This window comes from Eleutherodactylus coqui, chromosome 4, assembly GCF_035609145.1.
Source record: "Eleutherodactylus coqui strain aEleCoq1 chromosome 4, aEleCoq1.hap1, whole genome shotgun sequence".
In the NCBI taxonomy this organism is placed as follows: domain Eukaryota; kingdom Metazoa; phylum Chordata; class Amphibia; order Anura; family Eleutherodactylidae; genus Eleutherodactylus; species Eleutherodactylus coqui.
This window is the reverse complement of record NC_089840.1, coordinates 281946147-281972660: the sequence shown is the minus strand read 5'-3', so window position 1 is coordinate 281972660 and position 26514 is coordinate 281946147. Positions and strand designations below refer to the sequence as shown.

Genomic DNA, 26514 nt, shown 5'->3' with positions numbered 1-26514 from the left:
ACATAGCTGAGGGACAGTGGTATCGTGTTGGAGCTGCTATAGGGAGAGTGTTAGGAGTTAGTGTAGGCTTCAAGAACCCCAACGGTCCTTCTTAGGGCCACATCTAACCGTGTGCAGTAGTGTGGAGGCTGCTTTTAGCAGTGTTGCACATTTTTTTTTTTTTGGTATATCGGCCGTGCAGAGCATTGCGCCCTGCAGTAATACTCCAGGGACAGAATTGTGTAGGCAGGGCCAGAAGACATATATTATTGATTGAATATACGCAGTGTGGTCCTTTTCAAAAAAATATTGGGCAAAAAATCTATTTGGCCTGCCTGTCACTGTGCTCAGTGTTCTGGGTCTGTGTGTGCTGGGTGTAGTAGTTCTACAAATAAATACGCAGCCAGCTAAGTGTTACAGCAGGCTTGCGCCAAATTATTTCCTGGCTCTGAAATCACCGCTCTGTTGCAGTTAATAACAGTGCAACACTCTGCAGTTCTGTGACACACTCCAGGAACAGAAGACATATATTATTGATTGAATATAGGCAGTGGCAGTGGGCCTTTTCTAAAAAATATTGGGCAAAAAATCTATTTGGCCTGCCTGTCACTGTGCTCAGTGTTCTGGGTCCGTGTGTGCTGGGTGTAGTAGTTCTACAAAATCATACGCAGCCAGCTAAGTGTCACAGCAGGCTTGCGCCAAATTATTTCCTGGCGTTCCGTAAGCAAACTCAGCCTCCAACCACAGGCCAATAAGCGGCACATTTAATTACAGCGTTGTGTTTCTGCAGTACTGGTAATACAGCATGCTGAGGGGTAGGGGTAGTCCTAGAGGACGTGGGCGCGGCCGAGGACGTGGAGGCCCTAGTCCGGGTGTGGGCACAGGCCGAGCTCCTGATCCAGGTGTATCGCAGCCGACTGCTGTGGGATTAGGAGAGAGGCACGTTTCTGGCGTCCCCACGTTCATAGCACATTTAATGGGTCCACGCGGTAGAGCTTTATTAGAAAATGAGCAGTGTGAGCAGGTCCTGTCGTGGATGGCAGAAAGTGCATCCAGCAACCTATCGTCCACCCAGAGTTCTGCGCCGTCCACTGCTGCAACTCAGAATCCTCTGGCTGCTGCTCCTCCTTCCTCCCAGCCTCCTCACTCCATGAAAATGAGACATTCTGAGGAGCGGGCAGACTCCCAGGAACTGTTCTCGGGCCCCTGCTCAGATTGGGCAGCAGTGGTTCCTCTCCCACCAGAGGAGTTTATCGTGACTGATGCCCAACCATTGCAAAGTTCCCGTGGTCCGGGGGATGAGGCTGGGGACTTCCGGCAACTGTCTCAAGACCTTTCAGTGGGTGAGGAGGACGATGACGATGAGACACAGTTGTCTATCAGTGAGGTAGTAGTAAGGGCATTAAGTCCGAGGGAGGAGCGCACCGAGGATTCTGAGGAAGAGCAGCAGGACAATGAGGTGACTGACCCCACCTGGTTTGCTACGCCTACTGAGGACAGGTCTTCAGAGGGGGAGGCAAGGGCAGCAGCAGGGCAGGTTGCAAGAGCCTGTGCGGTGGCCATGGGTAGAGGCAGGGCCAGACCGAATAATCCACCAACTGTTTCCCAAAGCGTCCCCTCGTGCCATGCCACCCTGCAGAGGCCGAGGTGCTCAAAGGTCTGGCAGTTTTTCACTGAGAGTGCAGACGACCGACGAACAGTGGTGTGCAACCTTTGTCGCGCCAATATCAGCCGGGGAGCCACCACCACCAGCCTCACCACCACCAGCATGCGCAGACATATGATGGCCAAGCACCCCACAAGGTGGGACGAAGGCCGTTCACCGCCTCCGGTTTGCACCGCTGCCTCTCCCGCTGTGCCCCAACCTGCCACTGAGATCCAACCTCGCTCTGAGGACACAGGCACTACCGTCTCCTGGCCTGCACCCACACCCTCACCTCCGCTGTCCTCGGCCCCATCCACCAATGTCTCTCAGCGCACCGTCCAGCCGTCGCTAGCGCAAGTGTTTGAGCGCAAGTGCAAGTACGCCGCCACGCACCCGCACGCTCAAGCGTTAAACGTGAACGTAGGCAAATTTATCAGCCTGGAGATGTTGCCGTATAGGGTTGTGGAAACGGAGTCCTTCAAAAGTATGATGGCGGCGGCGGCCCCGCGCTACTCAGTTCCCAGTCGCCATTATTTTTCCCGATGTGCCGTCCCAGCCCTGCACGACCACGTCTCCCGCAACATTGTACGCGCCCTCACCAACGCGGTTACTGCCAAGGTCCACTTAACAACGGACACGTGGACAAGCACAGGCAGGCAGGGCCACTATATCTCCCTGACGGCACATTGGGTGAATTTAGTGGAGGCTGGGACCGAGTCAGAGCCTGGGACCACTCACGTCCTACCCACCCCCAGAATTGCGGGCCCCAGCTCGGTGGTGGTATCTGCGGCGGTGTATGCTTCCTCCACTAAAGCACCCTCCTCCTCCTCCTCCAACGCAACCTCTGTATGAGGAGTCTACCCAGGTGGTGAGCGGCGATGCTGCAATCATTAGCGTCACTATTCCTCTGCTATGCCTCTTGAGAAGTTCCCTGCAAAGCATAAAGGCAGACGCTTTGCGCTCGGAAACAGAGCCGGGGGAAGACAGTATGTCGCTGGATAGTCAGAGCACCCTCCTGTCTATATCTCAGCGCGGTGAGGAGGAGGAAGATGAGGAGGGGGAAGAGACAGCTTGGCCCACTGGTGAGGATACACATGCTGCTGGCCTGTCATCCTTTCAGCGTGTATGGCCTAAGGAGGAGGAGGAGGAGGAGGAGGAGGCGGAGGAGGAGGATCCTGAAAGTGATCTTCCTACTGAGGACAGTCATGTGTTGCGTACAGGTACCCTGGCACACATGGCTGACTTCATGTTAGGATGCCTTTCTCATGACCCTCGCGTTACACGCATTCTGGCCACTACGGATTACTAGGTGTACACACTGCTCGACCCACGGTATAAAGAGAGCCTTTCCACTCTCATACCCGAAGAGGAAAGGGGTTCGAGAGTTTTGCTATACCACAGGACCCTGGCGGACAAACTGATGGTAAAATTCCCATACGACAGCGCTAGTGGCCGAAGGCGCAGTTCCGAGGGCCAGGTAGCAGGGGAGGCGCGGAGATCAGGCAGCATGTACAGCACAGGCAGGGCAACACTCTTTAAGGCCCTTGACTGCTTTATGGCTCCCCAGCAAGACTGTGTCACCGCTCCCCAGTCACGGCTGAGTCGGCGGGAGCACTGTAAAAGGATGGTGAGGGAGTACGTAGCCGATCGCACGACCGTCCTCCGTGACGCCTCTGCCCCCTACAACTACTGGGTGTCAAAGCTGGACACGTGGCCTGAACTCGTGCTGTATGCCCTGGAGGTGCCTACTTGTCCTGCGGCTAGCGTCTTGTCAGATAGGGTGTTTAGTGCGGCTGGGGGAATCATCACAGATAAGCGTACCCGCCTGTCAACCGACTGTGCCGACAGGCTTACACTCATCAAGATGAACAAAGCCTGGATTTCCCCAGACTTCTCCTCTCCACCAGCGGACAGCAGCGATACCTAAGCAATACGTAGGCTGCACCCGCGGATGGAAGCATTGTTCTCTATCACCATCAAAAACGGGGACCTTTTCGCTTCAACAATCTGTGTATAATATTCATCCTCCTCCTGCTCCTGCTCCTGAAACCTCACATAATCACGCCGAACGGGCAATTTTTCTTAGGCCCACAAGGCTCAGTCATATAATTTTTGTAAACAATTTTTATACGTTTCAATGCTCATTAAAGCGTTGAAACTTTCACCTCAACCAATTTTTATTTTAACTGGGCTGCCTCCTGGCCTAGTTACCAATTAAGCCACATTAACCAAAGCGATTAATGGGTTTCACCTGCCCTCTTGGTTGGGCATGGGCAATTTTTCAGAGGTACATTAGTACTGTTGATACACCAATTTTTGTGGGCCCTCGCCTACAGTGTAATCAAATTAATTTTTAGCCCACCTCCATTACAGCTGACGTTACCTCAGCTGTGATGGGCAATGCAATGGGATATTTTTATGTACCGCCGGTGGGTTCCAGGGAGCCACCCATGCTGTGGGTCGACAGGGAGTTGTAAATGCATCTGTGTCCACTTCAAAAGAACCCCAGTCTGACTGGGGCATGCAGTGTGGGCCGAAGCCCACCTGCATTTCATCTGACGTTAGCTCTGCTGTCCAGGGCACTGCAATGGGATATTTTTATGTACAGCGGGTGGGTTCCAGGGAGGGTGGCGTGGCATGAGGGCAGCTGAAGGCTCGGCAGGGACAGTTTGGTGTGCGCTGTGGACACTGCGTCGTGCGGGGGGGGTTGGTCAGCATGTAACCCAGGAGAAGTGGCAGCGGAGTGTCATGCAGACAGTGATTGTGCTTTGTTGGAGGTAGTGTGGTGCTTAGCTAAGGTATCCATTGCTAATGAGGGCTTTTCAGAAGTAAAAGTTGTTGGGGGGGGGCACTCTTGCCGCTATTGTGGCTTAATAGTGGGACCTGTGAACTTGAGATGCAGCCCAACATGTTGCCCCTCTCCTGCCCTATCCGTTGCTGTGTCGTTCCCATCACTTTCTTGAATTGCCCAGATTTTCACAAATGAAAACCTTAGCGAGCATCGGCGATATACAAAAATGCTCGGGTCGCCCATTGACTTCAATGGGGTTCGTTACTCGAAACGAACCCTCGAGCATCGCGAAAAGTTCGTCTCGAGTAACGAGCACCCGAGCATTTTGGTGCTCGCGCATCTCTAGTCCTCACCCATGGCATATTTTATCAAGGTTTCAAAGGCAAAACCCCAGTGGACCCTATCAAAAGCCTTTTCGGCATCTAAGGCTACTAGAATCGCTGGTATTTTTGAAAAGTCAATTTTATGGAGTAGATTTACTATTCTCCTCGTACCATCTGACGCCTGTCTACCCTTGACAAAACCCAGCTGATCGGAGTGAATTAAATTTGGGAGTAGGTTTAACAATCTGTTGGCGAGGGTCTTTGCATAAATTTTTACGTCTGTGTTAAGCAACGATATAGGCCGAAAATTGGCTGGATCATTTGGATTTTTGCCAGGTTTGGGCAGAACTACTATCGTTGCTTGAAGCATTTCTTCCGGGAATTTTCCTCTTTGCATGGCGGTGTTGAATGTGTTTGCTGCGAATGGGGATAAAATATCCCAAAAATTTTGGTAATACTCTGCAGAGTACCCATCTGGGCCAGGTGCTTTATATTTTTTTAGGGATTCAACTGTTGTGGATAACTTTTTTGTGGAATTCCAGATATAAGGAATGTTGGCTTTTAATGATTTCCTTTTAGTTAACTGTGCCATCCATTTTGAGGGCTTGTTTAAGGATGAGTATATGTTTGCTCTATTAGCATTCACCTCTCTTTCAAAGTCTCCTAGTAAAATTTTTCGGAGATCTAGTCTTACTTTTCGTAGATCCTCTAGTGTTTTAGGGGAGGGAAGTTGTTGTGCTTCTTTTTCTTTTTGAGACATTTGGTTTAAGAGTTCTTCAGTCCTCCTAGCCTTATCTCTTTTAAATCTAGCACCCATTTTTATAAGAATGCCTCTTATATATGACTTATGAGCATTCCATAGGGTCATAAGATCTATACCCGGGGTGTTGTTCAGTACAAAGTACTCCTTTAGGGCATTGTGTATATCTTTTTTATGGTTAGGTAAACTCATTAAATATGTGTTATTCCTCCACATCTTGTTGTTTTGACATTTTCCGTCCAGCATTACATGTGTCAACGTCGGGGCATGATCCGACCACGTGTCCGTGCCTATTTCTGATCTAGACACTTTTACCAGAAGGTTTTTGTCCACCAGGCACAAATCGATTCGTGAGAAGGTTCCGTGTGTGGGGGAGAAATATGAAAATTCCCTGGCGGAGGCATTAACACATCGAAAGGTGTCATATAATGCTGAGCTGTGTAGCCAATTGTTTAACGTGGTTCCTTTCATTAGTCTTTGGTTAGTGGTATCTGCTGTTCCGTCTGGGACTAGGTTGAAATCACCACACATAATTACAGAGCCCTTAGCTATCTGGTTTATTTTTTGGTGAGTTTGTTAAGAAAGCTAATCTGTTTCGTATTTGGAACATACACATTAACTAATGTGAGTGGGGTGTTGCTTAGGGAACCCACCAAGATTATGTATCGGCCCTTTATATCACATATTTGTTTTTCTACCACAAATGTTACATTTTCTTTAAATGCGATCATAACCCCTGCATGCTTTTTGGGGGCACAAGCGAAATCTTTTGTTGAAATGTGTTATGTGTCATATAACCGGTGTCTGTCTCCAGCAAGTGAGTCTCTTGAATACATACTATATCCGCGTCGTACGAGATTGAGTCCTTCCAAACGGCACGTCTTTTGTATGGAGAATTCAGGCCGTTGGCGTTTATGGAAAGAATTTTCAGAGCCATGACGAGGGTGGTGATGTTTGCTTTTGGACGTCTGGGTATCTGTGGAAATCAAGGATGCCTGAAATAGAGCAATAACAGTAAAACCAAACATGACAGTCCTTCAGGCGTTTCTCCCCGTGAGAAAAAGGACCGATGCAAATAAAGAATCCTCGGGGGAGGAAAACGTCAAAGAACGTGAAAATAGCATAGCAAGCTGACGCTGGTATGTGCATTCGGGGGTGAAATGTCTGGCATGGGCAGGTGGGCACTCATAATAATGTGCCTTTTGACAGCAGGGTGATGAGGTATTGTATTATTTCTGGCTTGAGGAGTTTCTGTTGACAGGCTGGCGGCTTGTTTTGGAACCTTCAGGTGCATGGGGCCGTTCGGTGGTCTGTAGTTGTATTCCCCAAGACTTCAGAGCTCGGGCAGCATCATCAGGATTCAGAAAAATGTGTGTTCCATTTTCTTTGGTTACAATTAGTTTGGTGGGGAAGCCCCATCTATATACGATACCAGCATTTCTCATAGCTATGGTGGCAGACGCAAAGCTCCTTCTCGCCTCCATTGTTGTTTGCGAGAGGTCTATGAAGATACGGATGTTGCCGTATGGGCTAGGGAGTGATGGCAATTTCCTAGCCGCACCCATCAGGGCTTCTTTGGTGCGAAAATAGTGAATGCGCACTATGATGTCTCTGGGGCTGTCGTCTTTTAAGAATTTTGGGCGCGGGAGCCGGTGTGCTCTATCAATCATTAGTTCTTGTTCGGGGGTATTGGGGAGGAGTTTTTTCATAAGCCGCGTGACATACTGTACGTGAAAATTTCTGCATTACAGGCCTTTTCCGACAATCCTCTAATACTGACGTTATTGCGTCTGTTTCTGTCCTCAAGATCTATTAACACCTTAGTGACCACCCTATAGTGTTTTTACATCCTGCAGCTGCAGGACGTGTATGGAGGGAGGTAGCGCCGCTATCTCCCTCCATGCAGCACGGGCGTCAGCTGTTTATTACAGCTGACACCCGCGGGCAATAGCCGCGCTCGGCCGTTCGCGGCTATTAACCCTTTAAATGCCCTGAACACTGTTCGGGGGTCCCACATGCCCCCCCCCCCCGCGCGGTGAGATCGGGGGAGCCGTGCATGTGTCATGGCAGCCGGGGGCCTAATGAATGGCCCCAGGGCTGCCTTAGCAGACTGCCTATCAAGCTATCCACACAGGGTGGCTTGATAGACTGCCTGTAAAAAAGCAGTATGACGTAATGCTATAGCATTACGTCATACTGCAGGAGCGATCAAAGCATTGCATGTTAAAGTCCCCCAGGGGGACTTCAAAGTAAAGTAAAAAAAAAAGATCAATAAAGTTTTTTAAATTGTAAAAAAAAAAAAGTTATAAAAGTTTAAATCACCCCCCTTTTGCAATATCAATTATTAAAAAACGAAATCATAAAATAAAAATATGTATTTGGTATCGCCGCGTCCATAAAAATCCGATCTATCGAAGTAGTGCATTATTTATCCTGCACGGTGAAAGTCGTCCGAAAAAAAAAAAATAAAGAATGCCAGAAATACACTTTTTTAGTTACCGTCTTTCAGAAAAAATGCAATAAAAAGCGATCAAAAAGTTGTATGTATTCCAAATTGATACTATCTGAAACTACAGGACATCCTGCAAAAATTGAGCCCTCGCACAACTACGTCGACAGAAAAATAAAAAAGTTATTGCGCGCACAAAATGACCGCAGAAAATAATTGAAAAAAATTAAATATCTTAAAAAAACAAATACAAGTACTACAGCAAAAAAAACACTATATAAGTTTGGTATTGTAGTAATCGTACTGACCCATAGAATAAAAATATCAGGTTGCTTTTGTTGCAGTTTGTGCGCCGTAGAAACAGGAGGCACCGAAAGATGGTGGAATGTCGTTTTTTTTCCCATTTCTCTCCGCTAAGAATTTTTAAAAAGTTTTTCAGTACATTATATGGTACAATAAATAGTGCCATTGAAAAATACAACTCGTCCCGCAAAAAACAAGCCCTCATACAGCGACGTCGATGGATAAATAAAGGAGCTACAATTTTTTAAAAGGGAGCAGGAAAAAACAAAAATGGAAAAAAGCAAAAAAGCCTGGTCACTAAGGAGTTAATTTGCTTTGGAGTTTAGATACTTTTTCTTCCAGTCCATAGTGGGCGTCTATAAGTGAATTGTGGGATATGACTATTTCTTCCAGTTTGTTGTCTGTTTTTTCCACTCTGTTCCTAACTTCTGATACTGATGCGTTTAGATTAGAGGTTAGGCTTTTAATGTCGGCGTGAATAGTGTCACTGAGAGCCATTACTAACTCTTTGATGTACAGTTCTGTCACTGGTCTGTCAAGTGCAGAAAGGCTTTTAATGACATTCCCTTCATCCTTCTTGAGGAATGTAGCAGAGCTGGCCTCAATTTCTTCAGCAGGAGACATTTTCTGTCTCTGCTTCTCTGGGCTGCCTGTGGGGGAGGGAGATGAACGCTCCTGGAGCAGCGTGGTCGGCGCCATCTTAATGGGAGAGAGCCCTGCATCTGTGCCCCCCTTCTTCTTTCCCTCCTCCACATTGTTATCTCTCACCGGCTGCTGAGAGGTGTCCTCTGCTGTATTAGTTCTTCCGACAGCCCCCTGCTGTTTCTCCTTCTCTGATGATTTATCTTTACAGCCGCTTGTCATCCCTTCCCGAGCGCCGGAGCAGGAAGCCTCTTCAGCATCCATATTGACTGCTGCTCCGCGCGCCGTGAAGAAAGTCTCCAGTCTGGTCGGGACTGATTTGGATGTCCTTGTCCTTGTCATCCTTCACCTCAGGTGCGTTGTTGGGCTCCCTGGGGTGATTTGTTTGGTGCTTTTTATCCGCTTTTGAGTGCCCTTGCCGAGCGGAGATTAGTCTGCAGCGTCCGTCTCGGTGCTCTTCAGGCCACGCCCCCGAAATGACCCCATTTTGAAAACTAGACCCCCTAAATTCATCTAGGGGTCTACTGCGTATTTTGACCCCACAGTATTTGAATGAATCTAAGCAAACCAGAAGGAAAAAATTACGATTTTCATTTTTTTGGCAATTTTGTCAATTTAAAAACAGTTTTTTTGTACAGTGTACACAGTAATGAAGACATTCACCCCAAAATGGATTCCCCCGTTTGTCCCGTGTTCAGAAACATACCCATTGTGTCCCTAATCTACTTACAGGACACATGGCAAGGCCTGTAATGGAGGGAACACCCGTTGGATTGCAGGGCACAGATGAATAAATTCCTGGCCCCATTGCCCACTTGTGCGGAATAAAAATTGGCACGGTTTAAAGATTCCCCCCCGTCCGCACCCTTTTCGGCATTCCCAAATCTTAGATAAAAGTAATAATGTGAACTGTGTGGTATTTCCGAAGACAGGGGTAATGACGGAGGCTGGTTGGGATGGGTACATGGGGCAATAAAACCGGGTATGCCCCCTCCTCTCATGCTTTTTGGGGGGTATTTCGTGACCTCAGCGGCAGGTATGGTGTGTAAAAAATGGCACTCCGTTAGTCTTCGTAATCTTGATGAGGTGCGACGGTCTCACACAGAGGGCGCTCAACAAGCTGCTCCTGGAACTGCATGAAGGCAAGCGTTCCCGGGGCTTCTTGTAAAATACGTATGACAGGTAGCGGTCTGAATAACGCCGGGCTCACGCGGCCGTATGTGGAATCCGCTTGCGGAGGCCTGAAGTGAATCCCAGCTGTGAGCCTGGGTGTGAGCCCTGCGTACGGCCGCGTAATGTACTGCGCATAACTGCCTACTCACACAGGCGGTCATTCGCATTACATATTTTTTTGTTTGTTTTTCCCGCACCGGCGCTTAGCGATGACACTGGTACCCACAGTCCGTACACAATGTAGTTGCGTATGGGCTGCGGGTATATCAGCGACCATGGAGTACAATGGGCTCTATGTTGCGGATATCCGCAGTAAAATAGAACCTGTTGCGTTCTCTTTTCTGCGAGTGGATTACGTAATTCCGACCCACTAATGTGAGCGGAATTGTGTAATCCAATGCGATTGATCTGTGTATTACCGCGGATCAGAAGCATGCGGAATCCGTAATTCCTATCTGGTCATGTGAGACCGGCCTAAGGTAGATCGCGACCTTTTTATCACGTGACCAGCGACCGCTCAACAAGGTCACTGCTCTAGTCTCTCGGCGACCATTGATCGCTGGGAGTAAGGAGATTTTAAATTTCCTGGGCCCCCCGACTCCTGCGCATGTGTCCGGTGTTTTGCTGGTGGTCGCATGTGCAGAATCCAGGAAAGTTCACGGAGGAAGTTCACGTCGGGGTTTAAATACGGAGGCCTCCGGTAAAAAGTTTAATTTCCTCTCACCGATCGCATCGGTGAGGGGAGATGAAGCTTCACCTTTTTTTTACTTTGACGTGGTTGCCATTATCCATTGGATAACGGCGAACACGTGATCAGGAACCGCTCACTGCGGCTCTCCGTGAAATCTCTGAGCTCTCGGCTACGTTTTGTAGCAGGAGCGGGGAAATTTTTAAATTCCCCTGGCAATCCACGGCTTTTGTGCATGCGTCTGCCATTTTGGCGACGGGCGCGTGCGCAGAAGCTGGGGTAAGGTCCGCTGATAAATCCATATGATCCATGAGGGGAGATGAAAACGTAAGCTTTTTTAACATTTTTTTACTTTAAAAAAAAATTTTTTTCACTTTTTTAAATTTTTTTTTTACTTTACATGATCACTGTTATCCATTGGTTATCATGTCCCGGGAGATAAGGACATCGCTGGAGGACCTGAGGTGAGGATTTTCACCTCCCCTCATGGATCCGATCCATGAGGGGAGGTGAAACTGACACTTTAAAAAAAAAAATGTTTAACTTTTTCGCGATCACGGCTATCCCGGGGACATCTCCTGGTTTACGGCTACCTTCAGGAGCCGGGAGCCAGGAGATTTTGAATCTGCCGGGGCTCCCGGCCTTCTGCTCATGCGTGTAACGTCATACGTCTGGCGCACATGCAGAGAAGAGCGGCGCCGGGGACCGGAGGACCCATTCACCAAGGGACATCACGGACAAGCCAGGTGAGTATTTTCAGCTGCCTTGATGGATCTGATTCATCAGGGCAGCTGAAGATCTAACTTTTTTCACTTTTTTTTCACTTTATTGCGATCGGCACTATCCATTGGATAGCGCCAATCCCAATGTCGGGGGGGACTGCCCGCAGCCCGGGATGACAGCTCCATGCTGTCAACTACCTGCGGGCACCGACAGCATGGAGCTGTCACGTCCAGAGCCTGAGGGGCATTAATCCTAAGAGGACGCATAATACTACGTCCTCTAGGATTAAAGCCCACTCAGACAAGACGTAGTTTCCCGATGGGGCCGTCACTAAGGGGTTAAGATTGTAGGAGCAGTACCACCTTTCCATTCATGTAAACTTAGCTTATCTAAAACACACACATGGACAGAAGGGGAGGAGGAAGGGAAATAGACGAGGAGGGAAAGGGGGGGTGGGGTGGGAGTGGGGGCTGGAAGGAGAAATAAATGCAGAGGAATGACTCTGGGTGGAGAGTCCTCTGAACGCTGGTCTGGGTGGTGGTTTAGTCAAGTGAGCCTTGATCTAACCATCGTTTAAGGTCGTCCGACCCTCTGAACGCTACCCATGGCTGCCATGTCTTGTAGTATGCTTCCCAAGATTTTGGGTCTTCGGCTCCCAGTTCGTCAAATCTCATGAGGGTATGGAGTTCTTCAACCCACATGCCCCTAGTTGGAACGGTTGGAGAGCGCAAGAACCTTGGGATGAGTCTTCTCACTGCTAATATGAAATGTTTTAGGAGACTTGATTTAGCGTCTCTCTCTTGCTGCCCACAAACAGTGAGAGCAGGGCTAGTTTTGGTGTCATTCTCACTCTTGAGTGGTTGATGTGGTTATATAGGGTTGTCACCCCGTCCCATAGGTCAGCCACTGGTCGACAGTCCAACCAGATGTGGGTCATTGTGCCTCGGCTCCCACTGCATCTCCAGCACACGGGAGAGGACTGGTGAAAGATCCTCTGTAGGTGGTCGGGGGTCCTATACCACCTATAGTTGAGGTCTTCTATTTTGCCAGCCGTGGATAGCTTGTGGGTTAGGGCCCAAATTTTACACCAGTCCTCCTCCGTGATGCTTTCCCCTAATTCCCGTTCCCAGGCCTCCCTATAGTTCGGGGTCTCCTCCTCCGTCTCCCGATCCAGCAACATCTTATATAACGTGGAGATCATGTGCCTCTGGCTTAGGCTTGATATGCAGAGTTGCTCAAACTCCATCAGCGGCGCCGTCAGGTTTTCTTTCGGAATCCGCGTACTCACAAAGCCTCTCAGCTGCAGGTATTGAAGCCAGGACCTTGTCTGAGGTGGGAACTGCTCTAAGATCTCGGTCATGGGTTCCAGGCCCGTCTGCGTCACTATGTCCCTCAGTCTGGGGGTTGGCTCCGCTGGGATAGACAGCAGTCCCTTCTGGCTTATAGTAGCTTCAAATAGGGGATTTGCTATGAGCGGGGTTAGGGGGCCTGTGACTGTGACCAGTCTATATTGGGGGACAAAAGTCGCCCATGTCTTAAATAGTTGTAGGCCAAAGGGGGAGATGTTCGGTATCGACTTAATCCATTTGGGCAGAATCCAGGGGGCTCCGTATAGGCCATCTATTTCACCTGCGTGTTCTATATCTACCCAAAGCCTTGCGCTTCTACTTTTAAGGATGTCTAGGACACAATTTGCAATGTTAGCCTTGTGGTAGAGGGAAAAGTCTGGGCGGCCCAGGACCCCCTTTTCTTTTCCCCTCTTTAGCAGTGAGTAACACAGACGCGGTTTGCGTCCTTTCCAAATGGAGTTCGAAATTAGGGATCTGATTTTTTTCAGGAATGTTCTTGGGAGCCCGATCGGGATTGTTTGACAGAGATATAGAAATCGGGGCAATACATCCATTTTAATTGCGTTGACTCGACCATTTCATAAGAGATAAAGGGGGCTCCATTTGCTAAGGTCTCTCTCGAGTTTCTCAGCAAAGGGAGTGAAGTTTAGTTTAAAGCTTAGTGATAGCTCTGCGGGGATATCGACTCCCAGATACTTTAAGTGGGAACCAACCCAGCGAAAGGGGAGTACCGACTCCAAGTGGGAGACCTCGGCCTGCGGGAGAGAAATGTTTAGGGCCTCTGATTTCTACGCATTAATTTTGTATATGTTGATCCTTCCGAACTTTTTAAATTCCTTTAGAACTACGGGCATGCTGACTCGGGGGTTGGATAGATACCACAATAAATCATAGTGCCATTTTGTGTTCCGAGGAGCTGACACTGACGCATTTAATCTAGTCATTACTTCGAATGGCGTTGGCTAGGGTCTCCATGGTTAGGATGTATAGAAAGGGGGAGAGGGGACACCCCTGCCTCGTCCCATTGCTTACTCTGAGCGGGTCAGACAGGGTTCCATTTACTCTGATCCTAGCCGTAGGGTCTTGATATAGGGCCATGATCCACTGGAGCATCCGTGGGCCCAGTCCAATTTTTTCAAAGTGGCAGAGAGGAAGGCCCAACTTACCCTATCAAACGCTTTTCCGCGTCAATTGAAAGGAGACATAAAGGGTTTTTTGTTGCTTTGGCTCTGGCTATTAGGGACATCGTTTTGATGGTGTTGTCCCTTGCCTCTCTGCCTAGGACAAAGCCAACTTGCTCCAAGTGGATCAGTCTAGGGATTAGGTTCTGGAGTCTGTTTGCTATCAGTTTGGCAAACATCTTAATATCTACGTTTATTAGCGATATCAGTCTATAACTCCCGCAGGCCGAGGGGTCCTTACCCGGTTTGAGGATGATGGTGATATGGGCTTGCTGCACCTGTTTGGGGAATGGGCATCCTCTATTTACTGAGTTAAATGCTTCTAAAGCTATTGGGGAGAGTTCTTCGGCAAATAGTTTATAGAATCTGGCCGTATAGCCATCTGGCCCTGGACTCTTATTTACTTTTAGATTTTGGATTATATCTAATAGTTCTTGGGGTGAAAAGTCTAGATCTAGTTTATCCGCCTCTGCAGATGCTAGGCTCTTGGGTGCATGATTGGATAGATAAGTGTCTATCTCGCTTTTAAGCAGTGGTGTTGTGGATTGGGTGTCTGTGGTGATATTATAGAGATTATCACAGTAAGATTTAAATTCCTCTAGGATGTCTTTGGTGTTGTGGATCAGATGGCCACTGGTAGATTGTATTTTGGGTATATACGTAAGTGGGCCCTGGGGTGGAGGGTTCTGGCAAGTCGGTTCCCACATTTGTCTCCATACTCAAATGACCCTTTTTTAAGCTTGTCTCTGAGGGCCAACGAGCGCTGGTCTAAAATCTCAAGGATCTGTTGTCGGATTGATGAGATTTCTGATCTCAGGACTTCGCTTTGTTTGCGTTTGTTAGCAGTTTCCTTGGCTCTCAGAGAGGCTAGTAGGCCCGATAGGGTAGCGGATCTTTCTTTTTTGATTCTGGAACCTTGGGAGATTAACACACCTCTTGGGATACATTTAAGTGTCTCCTGCTTTATTGGCGCGGGTGTTTGATCTGCTAGATGTGACTCTTTGAAGATTTCAATCTCTTTTCTAATTGCGGCGACACAGATGGGGCCTCTTAGGAAATTATCATTTAGTCTCCAGGACTGGTATCTTGGGGTAGATCCCCAGCCCGCAAGACCTCCAAAGACTGGGGAATGGTCCGACCATGATAGGTCTCCGTGTGAGCAGGACGGGGCACTATCTAGAAGACTATGTGAGATCAGAAGATAATCAATCCTGCTGTAGGAGTTGTGAGCTGCTGAATGGAAAGTGTAGTCCCGAGACTCTGGAGTAGGATTCTCCATAAGTCAACTAGCTGTAGTGTGTCTAATTTATTCTTAAGAGTCCTGGTTGCCGATCGGGAGACGAAGGACTTATACAAAGAGGAGTCCACGGTGGTGTCCATTACCATGTTAAGGTCTCTACCCAGAATTATTCTTGATCCATCTGCGAAGTTGGTCAGGGCCTTCAGCAATCTTGTTGCAAAAGGTACTTGGTTCTGGTTTGGGAGATAAATATTGGCAAAGGTGATTACAAAGCCTAGTATTTCCAGCTTGAGGAAAATATACCTTCCTCCCAGGTGGATCACTGAATCGATTTGTTGATTCTGGAGGGTTCTATGAAGGGCGATGCAGACTCCTCCCACCTTTCTGAGGGGGTTGGGGCCATGTAGCCAAGTTGGGTAGTAAGAGGAGGAACAGATTGGCACACACTCCATTTTGAAATGGGTCTCTTGCAACAGAGCCACCATCACCTTTTTTCTGTGGAGATGGTAGAGGAGCTGTCTTCTTTTCTGTGGGCTGTTCAGCCCTTTAGTATTGAATGAGTAAAAGGTTAAATTCGCTATTCAAAATTCAGTATGGGGGTGGGTGGGTGCTTTCTTTCTCTCTTGAATGGGTTGGAGGGGGGGACCTGCTGTGGAAGGGCACATGAGGAAAGAGGAAGTGGGGGGAAAACAGAAGGGCGAAACATACAACATAAATGTAAACGGAAACGAAAAGGGGCCACTGTATATCCCCTAGAACTAAAGGTCTGCCTAAGCTTGGTTATGGGTTTCTAGGGTATCAGTGGTCTTCTCCTGCGCCTCTTCTACTGCCTCTACTCTCTGGCCTATTTGTCGGATCTAGTGTTGCAGGAAAGCCATATCTTCCTTACGGACGTCTTCCAGTTGCTGGAATAGAGCATCCATGTTGTCCTGGGTCGGGAGAGCCTTGAGGCGTTTTTTCCAATCCCAGTCTTCATCTTCCACCTGCGTGGGGGGGGGGGGGGGGGAGGGTTGGGATCTGGGTGGATTGTCTAAGTGTTGATATTTGACTCTCTCTGTTACTGGGTTCCCCCTGGTCGTTTGACCCCTGCGTCGATTTGGGTTTTGTTGCAGCCTGGGAATCGGTCTGTCTGGGCCTCTTCTGAATAGCGCTTTTTTAGCGGCAGTGGGTCACTTTGCTGCGGCTGAGACATTACTGTAGCTGGCTTGTTGGGGTAAGGGTAAGGGCTGTTTGCGGAGCCCATGGTAGGGCCTCTCTGCCCGGAGTACAATTCTGAGAAACTGTGCGGCGGTGGGGAGCTGAGCAGTGACGTGGAGCCGTGCGTTGGTGGGGAGCGGGCGCTGGTCTGGGGTGAATCTTGTGGTGGGGGTTCTCCCCCATTCTCTGTGTGCTGCGGGAGTCCCTTATTTGGTTTCTCCCCTGCACAGGGCTTACTGCTCGTAGGGGTCATTGCTGTCTCCCTCTGTGGCATTAGGGACCCTTTGGACGAGGGGGGCTGATGTGGGCCTCCTTCCTCCTGTGCTCCATGCTTTTTCTCCTCATCTCCTGAGGGTTTCTCCATAGTAATGTGAGGGGGGGGGGGGGCTACGTGTGCCCCAGGGGACCCTGGCTCTGGGCTGTTTATGTCTCCCCACTCCTCTGTAGCTGGCCTGCCAGCTGCACTCACCGTTCCTGCCGCCTTGGATGCTGTGCCACTGTCCCGGCTCGCAGCTCCTCCCCTCCCCCCCTCTTCACTGCCGCCGCGAGTACCTGGGGTACACTCCCCGCCGTCTCGGAAGCTGTGCCTCTGTACCGGTTCGCCGCCCCTCCTCTCACTCCCTCCGCGAGACCGCTTGTGAGTACCGGGGATTCGCGTCCCGCTGCCACGGGTGCTAAGTCTCCGTCCCGCCATGCCGCTCCTCCTCTTCTCCCCTCCGTGCGGCCACCGGCGGGTATCGGGGTATCTCTTCCCGCGGACGATTCTTCGCTGATTCCGCTGTGGTGGTGGCTGGTAGTTCCAGGGTCTGCTGTCGGACTACCGCGGCCTCCAGGTCTGCCCTGGGCTCTCGCTCCTTGCTGCTGGTCGAGGTCTGATTCAGGGCTTGATTGCTGCGCTGGAAGTGCTGCGGGCGCCATCTTGGGAGCGGCCGCATGGGACTCCGCTCCCGCTGTTCTTCTCAGGAAGACGGTTATATTTCTTCTGGGGTCGTCCAGGGAGGTCTGTGATGCTCCCCTCTTCTTCCCCCTCGGCATGTCCGTTAAAAGCCGGGTCTGGGTCATCCGCATTAAGGATAACTAGGGCCGGGTGCTGGAGCCGAGCAGAGATGTGTCCTACTCCTCCATTAGCTTGCCACGCCACCGCTGCTTTATTTTTTTAAACATTTTTGGGGTGTTTTTGTTTTTTAAATGCTGCTCTTCACAGACTCTCCAAAACCTCTTCTAAAGCTCCTCGTGTGAATGTAGCCTCACTGCAATGTGATTAACTAATGTAGATCTAAGGAGAAATGCACACATTAAGAAGTTCTTGTATTCCGTGTATCCTTGTGCGTTGGAAGCTTACTGATCCCCTCAGAGTGATGGTAGAGCTCTAAAACATACCAGCTGTAAACAGAGATAGTGATTACAGTGCAGTTACCTCCAGTATTAGTGATTACAGTGCAGTTACCTCCATTATTAGTTATTACAGTGCAGTTACCTCCAGTGTTAGTTATTACAGTGTAGTTACCTTCAGTGATCACAGGTGATGTGTCCTCTGATTGTGGTCATCCATTTATCTTCTTTCTCTGGGCCCAGACCACCATGAAGACTTCTTCCAGCTTTGACTTGTCCCTGCACACTCTGTCCATCCTGACACTGCCCCAATTAACCTCTCAGTAACTCCCCTGTAGTACTAATGCATCTTCTGTGGTCTGGCAAATTAGTAATGTCTCTTTCCCTTTAATTAAGAAGTCCCTTTGTGCCTTCACTAAGCTGTAATGCTGCCTTTGTTGCCCCACTTAGTTATAGTGCCCCCTATGTATCACCCAGAGTGGCTTTGTTCCTAGCATCACCTGACTCCGCCCCCTCTCCATCCTTGCACCCAGCATGTCTGGGTTTTGTGGGACAAGTCAGGTAATGCTGTGAACAGCGTGGCGCTGTGTGGCAGTCCTGTCAGTCAGGAAGACAGAAGATGGCTGATAATGGTGCTAATGAACTGGGGGTCAGCAGTGGGGGCCAAGCAGTGGGGTGTGGAGGGGGCTGTGTTGGGGCTCAGCGGGGGTGCGGAAGGGAAGAGGGGGGAATGCCTTGTAATTGTATTATTATAGCGGATTTTGTATGATGTTACATTGTCTCGTCTTCTTCCCTTTCAGGATCCTCGGCTGTTAGCTTCTATATCAGATAATTATCCTGATTGACCCGACAAGGATGGAGAGGAACCGGGACAAGATGGCGGAGAGTTTATTCACCCTCACGCTAGAGATACTCTTTCAGCTTACAGGAGAGGTGAGAGCAGGGGCGTACCTAAAGGCTCAGGGGCCCAGGTGCAAAAGTTCAGCTCAGGGCCTCCCCCACCCCCTGTACCCCTGCCTAAATCCTGCACTACAGGTAAACTTGTTTGTAGCCCCTTAGGCCACTATCTCACACCGCTCTTTACCGCTATTAGCACGGCGCCCCGAGCGTCATGCTAACCACCGTACAATGCTCCCATTGACCTTAATGGGGTTACTCAGACCTGAGCTTGAATGCAGTGTTCCTAATGCCGTGATTTTCGAGAGCTGTCTGTTCTATTTTTGTGTTTTTTAACGTACCTCCTCACGCATCACAATGGTGGGGTGCATTTAGAAGCGCTGTCAAATGTTGTACCATGCGTTCAAAAACTCCGCTAGAACTTGCAGTAAAAATGCCACAATTTAGAACTGCGTTTTCTGAACGCATGTGTGAGAGCGGCCTTAGGGTGTGTTCATGTTTTTTGTTATGCTTTTGAAATAAAATAAAAGAATACATTTTAAAAAACTGCATGCGGTATTCAAAGACCACAAACGTTTTTAAGATGCCGCATACACTATAAGAAACTGCAGGTGTTTTTGATGCATTTTTTAATTGTGTGTAAAATGTGCAATTATATACAGTCTATACAGGGAGATGCATAACTATATAGCAGTGCTGGACAGATAAGGTAGATAGATAGATGAGAGAGGTAGGTAGATGAGAGTGTGGTAGATGGCTGAGAGGTTCACCATCTTGTCTGTATTTTCTGTATTTTTATAAGCTGTGAAGATGCTATATTGTGTCTCTAATCTAATCCTCTGGGGGGAGGGAACATCGCCCCCCCCTTCCTTCCTCCACGAGCATTGAAGGAGCAGTGCTTTGTGTCCAAAAACTGGTCAAACTGTTTTTTAACCAGTTGAAAACCTATCTAGGAATGCCTTTATGTAAAAGGACAGGAAATGGCTGGTTGGAGAGAAACACAGGAAGTATTTCCTTCGGACAAGTCAAGAAAGAATAGAGCATGCTCAAGGGAAGCTCCTCCCTTATATAAACTTTTACCCGCCTAAATAAAAGGAGAACCTTGGCACACATGATTTAGACGTGTGCTCTTTTAAAGGGGTCTCCAGGCCTGTACATTATTCCTAACTAATATGGCACCCACAGTATATCGAATAGCGAAAATTGCGCTAACAAGAGAGACAGGTAGGTAGATGGAGAGATAGATGAGAGAGGTAGGTAGATCTATAAATGACAGAGATAGGTAGGTAGATAGATGAGATAGGTAGGTAGCTAGATGAGAGATAGATAGGTAGGTAGATGAGCGAGCTTGGTAGATAGATAGATGAGAGAGATAGATAGATGAGAGTTATAGGTCGTTAGATAGATAGATGAGAGAGACAGATAGGTACATACCCCGGACCAGTTCTCTGTGTGAGGAGACCAGCAGGCACAGAGATACTGTACACTGTGCAGGAGTGCAGGGGTATGACATCATCATCAGCTTCCTCTGTTCCGAGCCATGTTATGTGTGTGCCTGCCTGCCTCTCTCCTCCTCTTCTGCTCTTCTGTTGTCTGACCCGTAATAATCACGCGGCTGGCAGTACGACAAGCCGGTAATGCACTGTATGTGCATTTGTATATGGCGGAGGGTGGCCTCTGGGCCCCCTCTGTGCAGGCACCGCATCGCTATTGCGACCCCTGCGACCATGATCGGTATGTCAGTGGGTGAGAGATTCTGAATATGACGTCACGTTCCATCATTCTTATCTATGTCAGTCTCTGGTCACATCTACGTCAGAGGACTTACTGCCAATTCAGTCTTTCTGCCACTTTCACATGAAGCATGATTACTACGGGCTTTCCACAGTGGTAGCTTGCAGCTATTACGCAGTAAATACGCAGGGGCCAAATCCACATCTAAGCCCGCCTGCACACAAAGAGGTTGATTTCTGTATGCGGTAGCCCACAATGGAGTCTGACCCTGTGCCCGGCTGGCATCTGCTCGTACCTGTCTATTCTGTTCTTCATCTGTACTGCGGATGGTCCACACGGCTCGCTGTCGGACACGCACTGTACAGATTTTTTTCTCAATTTTTTTCCCCACACCGTCGCTAGGTGATGAATTGGAATCTGTGATCTGTCAGTTTCAGATGGACCGCAGGTCGAGCGGCTTCCATTAACTTAAATGGAAGCCATCCATGCTAACATCCCACGAAAATGAAATGTGCTGCGATATTTCCTCCGCTCGTGGAAACCGCAATTTGTTTCCGTAAGTGTGCAGGAAAAAGCCTTTTTCCGTAGCATGCTATGGATGGTATTTGGTGCAGACATCGGCCATGGAGTCCTTAATGCAAATCCGTTCGTGTGCAGGTGGCCTAAATGGCTCGTATTATGCTGCGGACTTACTTGCCAAACTTCTGTGGATTTTATCCTTTGTTCTTCAGGGGTTCAAAATCCGCAGCATAAATCTGTAGTATAAATAGTCTCGCTGCGGATTTAGAATCTGCCGCAGTTCTCAAAGACTAAGTAGATTTGTTATAGAAAATACCGGCACCGCGTGAAAGACATTTTATAAATCTCCCCCGCATGGCCTGTACTGTAAATGCTGCAGCCAAGTGTGAAGACGGCCGGAATGCTGGAAACTATTGCAGCTGGTAAAATGTCGAACAGCCAACAGAATAGAACTGTCAGGGTAATCAATCAGTACAGCATCAGTCAAAACCCACCCTAATGTCCCGTTGTCGACGGAAAAGGAAAAACACCACACACAGGTCTGGTATGCATCCCTGTACGGGAGTAATGGCCAACACTTTACTGGCTTACACAGGGCTTTATACCCTCCTGTTGCTACACAAAGCATATAGCATCTCATTGGTCCAGATATAGAGCATCACCATATATGTCCATAATACTGTCCATAGCAAAAGTTAATCAGACAGGCAGCTGTATCAATCACATGTTCCTTATTCATAGCAGACACTTCTCTTTTTTTCCTCAGTCCTTCGAGCAAGACGTTGCAAGTTCCTTAAACTGCCAAGCTAATCGCCGTTGTATCTTGTTCCTCTTTGTAATTTTCCAAGATACAGTCTTCTCCACCTTGCTGAAGCCTTTGTCGTATCTGATATGATTTTTTAAGAATGCATATTACGTATTTTGAATATTAAGTTTTTTGTCACAAAGCATTGCATAGAATTTGCACGCAGGTCTAAAGATATAAAAACATATAGCAATATATACACGTGCCCTCATAGAACAACAGAACTGATGAACACAGATGTGAAGAGCCGACATAACTGCCGGACCAGATGGGGAGGATACTAGAAATGTCTGCAGGGATATTTATGGATGTATTTCCCAATAAACAGGATTACACGGTAGTGAAGAAGACTTCTAGTGATGGCTGTCAGGCCCCAGTGTCTGATGGATGGGGAAGACCCCTGAGCCCAATCACATGGCCTCCACCTCGCCCCCTGATACTTGAGGAGATCAATGAGCAGAAGATCCTAGAACTCACCAACAAGGTGATTGAGCTGCTGACTGGAGAGGTGATGCTGCTGGGAATTCTGGGACATTATACAGTAACGCTATGGCCGTATAACGTGTCTGGGTGATGACGGTATCATTGTGTTGTCAGGTTCCTATAAGGTGTCAGGACTTCACTGTCTATTTCTCCATGGAGGAGTGGGAGTATTTGGAAGGACACAAGGATCTGTACAAGGACATCGTGATGGAGGACCACCAGTCCCTCCTATCACCAGGTAATAGACAGGACTAAATCCACATGGCCTTTATTTGTATGTAGAGAATAAATTCAGTGGCTGTCTGTGTTTTCTGTAGGTAGATCCACTAAGAGAACAGCAGCGGAGAGATGTCCCCGGCCTCTTCTTCCACAGGATGATCAGGTAGATGGAGAGAAGGTCTCATGAAATCTTCCCTCTGGTCTGTAGGACGGCTGGGAAGGTCTTGTGTTTAGTCTTATTATATGATTGATACTTGTGTAATGAGAAAGCTGGAGATGGCAGGATTACAGCCGACCACAGACATTAGATCTCCGCATCTTATCACTATTTTCTGGTTCTGGAGACTTCTGATTGGAATAAAGAAGCAACAGGTTGGAGTTATACAGGAGACCTGCAGCTATTTGGCCCAGATCACTACTGCTGTCATGTCATTCCGGCTCCTCATACTAATTAATGACCTTTTCTGGCCATATAAAACCTTCCACACGACTTCTCCAACTGTGTGATGCCTTTTACAATATTTATTTCACAGCTGGTGAAACTGGAGGATGATCTGATCCCCATTGATGCTACACAGAAACATGAGAGGGGGTATCAGCCGTGTAAGGAGGGGATTCCTACAGATGACCCCCCAGGTGAGACTGCATGTAGAGAAGAGTCTGTGTTGTCGGGGTTTTCAGCTGTATATTCCCTTATTCAGCCAAAATCTATATATATAAAGGCAAAAGCCACTGACTGACTGACTTGCCACTAGTTCTCTAACTTCCCGATGTCGGACAAACATGAAATTTGGCACAACGATTTTTTAGGTCCAAAATAGGAAAAGGAGTCATTACTCGATTATTAAATGTTAAGTGCAAAAAATAAGTTACCCCCTATGTTATATTACTTCCCGGAGACGTACAAGCGTGAAATTTGGCATGAACATTCTTTCGGTTGTAAGTAGGAAAAGTCAAGGGGTGGCAACTTGATTATTCAATTCTAAGTGCAAAAGTAAGTGACCTCATATGTAATGTAACTAATAACACACGTATGAACTGCACAAACATGAAATTTGCCACAACCATTCTTTATGACCCAATGGGGAAAGTAAAGGGGTTGCAACTTCAATATTTAATTCTAAGCGTGAAAAACTGAAAAGCCGCCATACATTACATAGTTCTTTTCTCAGAAACGATAAAGCCTAGGTAAATGATTTGTATACTGAGGAGAATCTAACTGATCTCTGTGTATATATACTCAGGAGAATCTACCTCACCTCTATGAGTATATACTGAAAGGCTATAAAGTACATAAGGAAGCGGCCATGCACTGCAGGGATGGAGCCTCTAAGGCTAAGAAGGGGCTGCAACCTCCCATCTGGGGGTAAATTTGAATAAAAAGGGGCTTTACCTTTAAAAGTAAAATGTGAGGAGAGTGGTAGGGGTTGCACATTCTGCAGAGGGACATTGCTACATACAGTCTGAGGAGAATCTAACACTCCTATATGTGTATACATATTTTATTCCTTGGTTTTCAAGTAACTATGACTTCATTTTCCCTGCAAACAACATGTAAACACCTGTACTAAATTAACTCAGGCGAAGCTGGGTATATCAGCTAGTATATATATATATAAAGATGAAAACACTCACTGACTGGCAATTAACTCTCTTACTTCCTGGTGTCGTACAAACATAAAATTTGGCATGACCATTCTTTAGGTCCTAAATAGGAAAACGAAAACATTCACAACTTGATTATTCAATGCTAAGTGCAAAAGTAAGTGACCCCCTATGTTATGTAACTTCCCAGTGTCGTACAAGTGTTAAATTTGCAATGACCATTCTTTAGGTCCTACATAGGAAAAGTAAAGGGGTCACAACTTGAGTGTTCAATTCTAAGCTTGAAAAAATCTGTGATACATAAGGCTTAAGGAAATGATTTGTATATTCTACCTCACCTCTATGTGTATATACTGAGGAAAATCTAACGCTTCTCTGTGCATATACTGAAGAGAATCTAATGCTTCTCTGTGTATATACTAAGGAGATGCTATCACACCTTTCTGTGTATATACTTTTGAGAATCTACCTCACCTCTGTGTGTATATACTGAGGAGAATCTAGCTAACCTCTGGGTGTATATACTGAGGAGAATCTACCTCACCTCTGGGTGTATATACTTTTGAGAATCTACCTCACCTCTGGGTGTATATACTGAGGAGAATCTACCTCACCTCTGGGTGTATATACTGAGGAGAATCTACCTCATCTCTGGGTGTTGTAGCAATGCAGGTGGAAACACACCTGGCCACGACCAAATGCTGAGCGTCTTGTCTTTATTTAGACTTGATGAAAAAAACAAAAATTACTGGCATTTTCCAGATAACAGAAAGTTCAAGGAAAGTCCTTTTAAATAAGCAGTCCAGCAGTAGTAACACAATAGTCTTTGTAAACGCCAAAAGGGCAAAGTAAAGCAAACCTTCCCAGCAGCGAGGTGCAGTGTCTCCAGCTCAGCACTCTCTGTAAGCCTCTGCTGCTCACACAGGACACACCTCCCTCTTCAGACTGCAACCTGCGCCCATTTATGCACCTCACCTACTTGGGCCAGGTGAAACTGAGTACTGGAGTGAGAAACGGACCGGGTTTACCTCACAAATGCTAGTAGTCTCTGCGATATGTACCGTCCGTCCCACACTTTACCTCTCACTCTACTACATACCACCCCCCTCTGCCCCAAGCCAGGGGCTGGGCACCAACCATCAAACAATAAGCCCTTGAGAGGGCATCTGCATTATCATTGGTTTTTCCTGGCCTGTGTTAAACTTCAAAGTCAAACTCCTGTAAGGCCAGGAACCACCTTGTTACTCTGGCGTTGTTCCCTTTCCTCTTAGTCATCCACTTTAGGGGAGCATGATCTGAGACCAGCTTAAATTTCCTACCCAGTAGGTAATATCTCAGCGCGTCTAGTGCCCATTTTATTGCCAAGGCCTCTTTCTCCACTATTGCATAATTTTTCTCACAGGGGGTAAGCTTCCGCCTTAAAAACATGACAGGATGTTCTTCCCCATTAACCGCCTGTGACATAACGGCTCCCAGACCCACATCAGACGCATCTGTATGGACTATAAATGCTTTCTTGAAGTCAGGCGCCACCAACACAGGCTCCTGACACAATGCATGTTTCAATTCTACAAATGCCTTTTCTGCTTCTGGTGACCATTGTGCCATTACCGACTTTCTCCCTTTCGTGAGTTCTGTTAACGGGGCTGCCATAGAGGCAAAATCAGGGATGAAACATCGGTAATAGCCTACTATCCCCAGGAAGGGTCTCGCTTGTTTTTTTGTCAGGGGTTGGGGCCAGTTCTGTATGGCCTCTAATTTATTGCATTGAGGTTTTACCAAAACCCTTCCGACTATGAAACCGAGGTATTTAACTTCCTCCATGCCTAAGGCACATTTTTTTTTTGGTTTATCGAGAAACCTGCTCTTCTGGGAGAGTCCAGTACTGCCTGAACTTTACTGAGGTGGCTCTCCTAATCCTGGCTAAATATTACGATGTCATCCAGGTAAGCTGCTGCGTATCGTTTCTGGGGACCTAGCAATCTATCCATCACTCTCTGAAACGTGGCAGGGGCATTTTTCAACCCAAAAGGCATTCTCTTTTATTGGAAACAGCCATCTGGAGTTGAAAAAGCTGTCTTCTCTTTAGCTTCCTTTGTGAGGGGAATTTGCCAATACCCTTTTGTTAAATCTAGGGTGGTAATGTACCTGGCTGGGCCTAACCTCTCAATTAGTTCATTCACCCTGGGCATGGGGTAAGCATCCGACTTTGATATCTCATTGAGCTTCCGGTAATCATTACAGAACCGCCATTCCCCTGAGGGTTTAGGCACCAGCACTATTGGGCTTGACCATCCACCCTTAGACTCCTCGATTACCCCCAGTTCTAGCATTTTTTTTATTTCAGCAGACACTATCTCTCTACGAGCCTCAGGAATTCAATACGGTTTTTGGCAAACTTTTACTTGGGGGTTTGTGAGAATCTCATGTTCAATGACCTTGGTGCGACCCGGCAGATCAGTAAATAGGTCCTTATT

At 47.7% G+C, this 26514-nt stretch overlaps 1 protein-coding gene across 4 annotated transcripts in view; it reads left to right on the top strand.

Moving 5' to 3' along the window:
- Window positions 1-26514, top strand: part of LOC136624337 (gastrula zinc finger protein XlCGF57.1-like) — a 721853-nt gene that overhangs the window by 51845 nt on the left and 643494 nt on the right. For 2 of the 4 annotated variants that reach the window (XM_066598269.1, XM_066598272.1), the window contains exons 1-2: window positions 21935-22238; window positions 22328-22451. The exons of 1 other annotated variant lie outside the window; for it this stretch is intronic. In XM_066598269.1, the coding sequence (XP_066454366.1) occupies window positions 21999-22238; window positions 22328-22451 (364 nt within the window). In that variant the 5' untranslated portion in view covers window positions 21935-21998. Of the gene's footprint in view, window positions 1-21934; window positions 22239-22327; window positions 22452-26514 lie in introns of those variants that run through there. One more of the 4 variants, XM_066598271.1, reaches the window with a different exon arrangement.